General features: G+C 42.3%; 1 protein-coding gene across 1 annotated transcript in view; it reads left to right on the forward strand.

Moving 5' to 3' along the window:
* Positions 1–4: 4 nt before the first annotated feature.
* The window catches only part of Map3k21 (mitogen-activated protein kinase kinase kinase 21), a gene marked incomplete at its 5' end in the record, with an annotated part of 61,119 nt that continues 53,343 nt past the window's right edge, over positions 5–7,780 (forward strand). The window contains one exon of the mRNA XM_023700857.1: positions 5–683. Within this exon, the coding sequence (XP_023556625.1) occupies positions 5–683 (679 nt within the window). The remainder of the gene's footprint in view (positions 684–7,780) is intronic.

The raw sequence follows: 7,780 nt of genomic DNA on the forward strand, positions 1-7,780 counted from the left end.
CGCGGGGCTGTGGGCCGCGCTGTACGACTACGAGGCGCGCGGCGAAGACGAGCTGAGCCTGCGGCGCGGCCAGCTGGTGGAGGTGCTGTCGCAGGACGCCGCGGTGTCGGGCGACGAGGGCTGGTGGGCCGGCCAGGTGCGGCGGCGCCTGGGCATCTTCCCCGCCAGCTACGTGGCGCCGTGCGGCCCCGCGGCCCCGGCCGCGCCCCAAGTCCCTCCGCCGCGGCCCGGCTCGCCCGTACACGTCGACTTCGAGCGGCTGGAACTCAAGGAGCTGATCGGCGCGGGCGGCTTCGGGCAGGTGTTCCGCGCCACTTGGCAGGGCCAGGAGGTGGCGGTGAAGGCGGCGCGCCGCGATCTCGAGCAGGACGCGGCGGCGGCAGCCGAGAGTGTGCGGCGCGAGGCGCGGCTCTTCGCCATGCTGCGGCACCCCAACATCATCGAGCTGCGCGGCGTGTGCCTGCGGCAGCCGCACCTCTGCCTGGTGCTGGAGTTTGCGCGCGGTGGGGCGCTCAACCGCGCGCTGGCCGCCACCGACCCACGCGCACCTGGCCCGCGCCGCGCGCGCCGCATCCCTCCGCACGTGCTGGTCAACTGGGCAGTGCAGATCGCGCGTGGCATGCTCTACCTGCACGAGGAGGCGGTGGTGCCCATCCTACACCGGGACCTCAAGTCCAGCAACAGTAAGTGAGCAGCTGAGCCGGCCGTTGGGGGGGGGGTAGCGGGGGAGCTCAGGAGCGGAGGGGTCATAGTCAGCCATAGGGCGCCATCCGCATCTCCTGCTCAGCCTTCCCGAGGCACACAGCGGCCCCGCTGGGCTTGGGTACTTGCTTTGGAGCACGTGACTCACTCACCTTGATTTGTTGTCGTTGGGTGCCCTTTAAAAAGATGCACACCAGGTCGGCTTGTAGATCAAACATTCGTAAATAAGTAGACTTTCGGGAAACTCAAGGAGTGAGCCTGGCCTTTAGGTACCTTAAGGGGAGTGGCAACAAGAAATTATGTATTCATCACTGTAACAGTGCAGGGGCTTTCCTCTAGTCTTCTGGGTAGGATTTTGCAAACTGCGGCCTTCCTAGGATTATGAGGCACCTCCGGCTATTCCTCTGGCCGCTGGCCTTTGCCAGCATAAAGTGCTCCTTTACTTCCACTTATAAATTCTGTGTTGAGTTGCTGTTCTCCCAGCTTGTGTGTGTGTGCGCGTGCGCACGCGTGTGTGCGCATGTGTGCGCGCAGGGTAGCTCTTGAACCTAAGACCTTGTGCTAAGGAGGCACTATATCATATTCTTTCCTTTGATTATGGCTTATGTCCTTTAACTTTTCCAAAGACTTTTCATTTTAGTGTCTTTCTATATGACATGTGAGTTTATTGATTCTTTTTTCCAGGCAGGATTCACTCCCTTGTGTCTATAAACTCTGAGATTAAGAACAAGCCATTGTCCTTGCACAAGTCCTTGAAATCCCAAAGACCTGTCCCGTGTCATGTGCTTTATTTATAAATCAGGGTGGGTTTTCCACATGTCAGCAAAAAAACTCCTGTCTGACTCAGATACAAATTCTATCAAATTTTGCTTTATTAATGAATTAGTAGAATTACTGTTTGAAGCATTTTTCTTTGCTATTGAAGATCACTTTATATTCCTAGAAGGAAGTGAAATCTCTTGGGTTAAAGGATGCAGCCAGAACTGGCATTGGCCTACCACAGCTACATGTCTGCAAGGCTTGTAAAACCTGCTGAGACAGGATCTACCTGAAAGGAAATAGTGTCTTCTAAACACAGAAAGAAGAGCAATAAGAAGAAATGATAGATTTGGCTTATGTTTGTGTAGAGGATTTTTTTCCCTATCAGAAGCCTTCAATGCTGAAATTTACTTGAAAACTACTAACGTAGCAGTTGCCTTTGATATAAGTAATCTGAATGTTTTATCCCTGTATGAGGTTGAATACCTCTAGGTTTCATTTAATAACTCTCTGTCCTCCCAAGTCTGGCATGGTTTAGATCTTAGCTGCCTCAGCGACAGAGCATAGTGTAACACAGTGTAGCAGGACATGATGGTGGTAGCATGTCTTACCCTCTGACATGGGATGTTCCCAAAGGACTCTGGAATTCACTTGCTTTTAGACCGAGTAGAGACACACTGTGGTTTTCAATGTACTGATTTTTGTAAATAATTTCAAAGTTGATAGTCTATACTATCAGTGTGTACTTATTTCCTAAGTATGCTTTTGTTGAAAAAAATAACCTGGAACAAGTGACTTGTCCATGAGACCTGTTAGGCCCTGTTCCCAGCTGGGAGTATTCTGCAGAGCTGAAGAGTCCAAGGACAGCTGCAGTATCATTTTACGCCTCTTGGCATGGTAGCAGCTCTGTGATAACCTGGAAAGTGACTTTCGCAAATGTGTTTGGTGGCAAGCTGAGCACAGCAGATCGCCCGCATGAGGAAAGATCTGCCTTGGACCTCAGACCTAAAAGCTGGGTGACCCGAGGCTGAGGCTGCTGCACTGTGCCTAGTCAGCTTGTTTGGTGCAGTAACGCTTGCTGTACCTATTCTTGAGGAATGGCATGTTTGCTAGTGTTTGGAAGCCATAGGAGAGGATGCTGAGACATGTTCTAGCTTTGCAAAAAGTAAACTTTTTTATATAAAATGTACAACTTAAGAAAAACTCCTAGGACCAGGGAGATGGCTCAGTAGAATAAGTGCTTGAAGGGCCTGAGTTCAATCCCCGGTTCTGAAAAAAAAAAGAAAAAAAATAAATAAAAACTCCTAATACTCTTATATAGTAAAATAAATAATGTGATCCTGGAATAATAACTATGGTTAAATGGTTTTCATTGACACCTGAAAAACTTACATAAGCTACTGGACATGAAATAAAAGATGATTTATATTTTGAAGAAGATTACAGTTTACTGTGTAGTTTTATTTTTTAATTTATTGGTACAATTTAGACATATCACATTCATCATAGGGAATTTGTCCCTAAATATGATATATCCTGTTTTGCTACATAGTTTTGAAAGGCTCTACCCTCAGAATACATTACCAAACCTACTGGAGCATTTAAATTCTGTAATTGCCAGGCAAGTTTCCCTTTGCTTTAAATTCTTGCACTCTTGTCTAGTCACTAGCTTAGGGAAACATTTGTTGCAGAATGACCATTGTAACAGTTCCTTAGTTAATGTAAAATGAAAACTTTGAATAGGTCCTACGATGGGTAAATCATAGTGCCTAGCAAGTAGCCCTGCCCTGGCCAGCTGACTGTGTTGCCCACTGAATAAATGCAGACGCTTTGAATTTCCTTATGATCCCTGAAGCTGTAACTCCTTGTTCAGATTTTTGAGTGTAGCAGGCACTCTGTTCCAGCATGTTTTGTTTGACTTTATTCCTTATTTGCTTACGGTGGTAGTGAGTTAATGACAATGTAAATAAGGTTTTAAAAATCAATATTGAGTTTTGTTTTCACTCATACTCTACAAAACCCACAGAAGACTTCTGAAACCAGGTGAGTGGAAATTATTGTTTTATCTCGATTCCTTTTTTTTTAAATCTATTTTCTTATCTTTCCTTCAATCCCTTCTTCTCTTCTTACTTACAAAGCTTTATTTCCATTTTTCCTTCTTGTTTTTTTCCTTTTCCCTTCCTTCATTTCTCCCTCCCCATCTCAAGTTCCGCTTCCCAATTGAACATTTTGTTCCTATTTCATAATATCTAGTAGACATTCTGGTTCCTATTTACATTTTCAGTTTTTCACACCAGAGAAACAATGCAATATTTCCGTATGTGTGTTTGGTTTATGGAAATTATTATCCTTACATTTATTTATTTATTTAGTGGTACTGGGGATCGAACTCGGGACCTTGAGCTTTTGAGGCAGGTACTTATATGGCTGAGCTATCTCCCTGGTGGAAATTATTGTTAAAAACTAATGTTTAAATTTGTCAAGAGAGGGGCTGGGGAGATGGCTCAGTAGAATAAGCGCTGCCCTGGCAAGCACAAGTACCTGAGTTCAATACCCGGCTCTGCCAAAAAATAAATAAATAAATAAAATAAATAATTAAATAAATTTGTCAAAATAATTTATTATCCTTAGCGCCCGCTGCAACTCTCTGGGCCAAGCTCAGGCACACCATGTGAATGAGACCCCACGCCACACTCTCAGGACAGCTCCACCCCTCCAGAACCCCCCAAACCCGCAGAGTAAGGGAGAACTTCTGCCACACTCAGGATCCTCCAGACCCAGCCCAAGCCCAGGCCTGGCAAGTGTGTGGGACAGCGTCTACACTCCCCTGTACCCCCTGGACCCTTCCAGACTCATATCAGGCCTGGCATACAGGCCTGGGGTGAAACTCTGCAGCTGAAGTCCTTGTAGAGAGACCAGGGGCCAGAACCACCCAACTAATCCAAGAGCAGAACGTCTTGCCAAGGGGAACAACAGGTTCACTCCCAAGGGCGGCAGCAAGAATGAACTGAGCACAACAGCTCGATCCAAGCCAGGCACAACTGGATGAACTCAAACTTAATAGATCTGGACCTGAATTTCAGTAGGTACTAAGGTTATAACTGCACCAAAGCTCTACACCAAAGGTCAGAGGACAGTGCTATACAAAACAACAAAGAAAAGTACCAAAATGCAATCTCAGGCCCCAAGCCCAACCAGAACAAGTGCAGAGGACACTAGCACAGAAAAAATTGAGAATCATGTAGCTGAAATGTCTCAGTCAATAGCATCTGAAGTAAAGAAACAACTGCAGAAAGCTATAGAGGAACTCAGATCAGAAATAACCTCTGAAAGGAAAAAAGAAATCTCTTAATTAATAGCATCTGATGTAAAGAAACAAATGCAGAAACATATAGAGGAAATCAGATAAATAATCTCTGTAGTAAAAGAATTAATAACTGCTTCTCAAGAAGCACTGATTAAAAAAGTAGAGGGCATTAGAAAAACGATGGAATTCTTGAATGAGCAATACAGGAAAGAAATAGATCGCATGAAGCAGAGTCAAAGAGATATAGAGGAACTTAAAATTTCAATCACAAGCTTGCAAAACCATCTGAGTGAAAGTGAAGATAGAGTTTCAGATCTTGAAGATGTTGTCACAGCTAATGAAAAGGTAAGAAAAGATCTCTTAAAAACAACGAGGATGCAGGAAAAAGTAATTCACCACCTGCAAGACGATACAAACTGAATAACATGAGACTAATAGACATCAGTGAGAAAGGAGTCAATACAAATGATATAAAAAGAATATGGAAAGAAGTAATAGCAGAAAACTTCCCAAATATGAGGAAACAATCTGACATTCAGGTAACCAAAGCATACAGAATGCCAAATAACTTCAACCAAATTAAAAATACACTGAGACATATAATAGTCAAGATCCCAGAAATCCAGCACAAGAACAATATACTGAAAGCCACTAGAGAAAGGAAACAGATCACATTTAGGAAAACCCATCAGAATAATGGCCGACTTCTCTTCACAAACCATGAAGGCAAGAAGAGATTGGAACAGAGTACTCCAAGTCTATGAAAACAAATTCCATCCCAGACAAATGGTTTTGCTACTATGCCCTGCAAAACTCTCGTTCAAGTTTGATGGAGAAAAGAAATAGTTTCATGACAAAGAACAACTAAAGAGTTTCATGATGACAAAGCCAAGCCTACACAGATTACTAAAAGATGTTCTAAAGAGGGACCAAAATAATCAGAACTGCATGAATGAAAGCAGAAGGAACCTACTAAATAGGGTAAACAATTAAACACAGGAGAAAAAGGAGTAAACAACAACAGGAAAATTACATGTCAATCGTATATCAATACATCTCTGTTATAACCATCAATACAAATGGACTCAATTCACCAATTAAAAGAAACAGACTGGCATAGTGGATTAAGAAAAAGTCCAACAATCTGTTGTATACAAGAAACACAATTAACTCATAAAGAAATTCAAGGACTGAAAGTCAAAGGACGGAAAACAATACTACATGTCCCAGCACCTCAGAAAAAAGCATGGGTAGGAATCCTCTTCTCAGACAGTCTCAACTTCAAAACAAGAATGATAAAATGAAATAAAGAAGGGCACTATATACTGGTTAGTGGAAAAATTCAAGAGGAACAGGTAACACTGATAACTATGTATGCACCAAACACAGGAGCACCCAACTATATAAGACAAATCTTAATGGACATGAGAAGTCTAATATCCAATACCACAGTGTTAACAGGAAACCTTAACACCCCCTTATCCCCCCAAAAAAGGTCAACCAGACAAAAAAAATTAGCAAAGAAGTAGAAGAACTAAACCACAGCTTGAAACAAATGGGCTTAGTGGACACATGCAGAGTGTTCCATTCAACCACAGATGAATATGTTTTTTTTCAGCTGCACACGGGTCATTTTCTAAAATAGAACACATACTAGTCCATAGGTCATACTTAAGTGTATGCAAGAAAACAGAAATGATCCCATGCATATTATCTGACCACAGTGCAATGAAACTGGAAATAAATGACAAAAGAAACCAGAAAAACCCCATAAATAAATGGAAATTAAACAACACTCTGCTCAGCAACCAGTAGGTCACAGATGAAATTAAACAAGAAATAGAACAATATCTACAATTCCATGAAAATTCCAGCACAACTTATCAGAATTTATGGGATGTGATGAAAGCAGTTCTAAGAGGAAAATTTATAGCGGTGAACTCACACATTAGGAAAACAGAACGGGAACAAATAAACACCCTAGTGTTGCACTCCAACATCTAGAAAAGGAAGAGCAAACCAAACCCAAAGCCAAAAGATGGGAAGAAATCATAAAGATGAGTGCAGAAATTAATTCAACTGAGATGAAGAAAACAGTTCAAAGAATTAATCAACAAGCTGGTTCTTTGAAAAATTAAATAAAATCAATAAGCCCCTAGCTAATCTCATCAAAAAGAGGAAAGAAAAATTCAAATACAAGCAATAAGGAATGAAAAAGGCGTAAATACCGCAGACCCAGTGGAAATCCAAAAGATTCTCAATAGCTACTTTGAGAGTCTTTACTCTCACAGAATAGAAGACATGGAAGAAATGGACAGATTCCCAGAAAGGTACAAATTACCAAAGCTGAATGGACAAGATATAACCACTCTCAATAGCCCAATAACAGCCAATGAAATATGAAATGTAATGAAAAACCTACCAGCAAAGAAGAGTCCAGGTCCGGATGGATTCTCAGCTGAATTCTACAAGAAATTTACAAAGGATATAATCCATATACTCCTCAAACTCTTCAATGAAATTGAAAAGGAAGAAATCATCCCAAAATCATTCCTGGAGGCAAGTATTATACTGATACCAAAACCAGGGAAAGATGCAACTAAAATAGATAACTACAGGCCAATCTCCCTCATGAACATAGATGCAAAAATCCTCAATAAAATCCTAGCAAATATAATACAGCAAATCATCAAGAAAATTATACACCATGACCAAGTAGGATTCATCCCAGGGAGGCAAGGATGATTCAATGTATGCAACTCTATAAATGTAATACACTAGATCAATAGAGCCAAATCTAAAAACCACATGATCATCTCAACCGATTCAGAAAAGGCTTTTGACAAAGTCCAACACATTCATGTTCAAAGTCCTACAGAACTTTGGAATAGATGGCCTCTACTTCAATCTACTAAAAGCCATTTATGAAAACCCAACAGCTAACATAATCCTAAATGGGGAAAAACTGAGATCGTTTACTCTTAGATTGGGTACAAGACAAGGATGTCCTCT

The sequence above is a fragment of the Octodon degus genome, unplaced genomic scaffold (assembly GCF_000260255.1).
Source record: "Octodon degus isolate 3935 unplaced genomic scaffold, OctDeg1.0 scaffold00127, whole genome shotgun sequence".
Classification (NCBI taxonomy): Eukaryota; Metazoa; Chordata; class Mammalia; order Rodentia; family Octodontidae; genus Octodon; species Octodon degus.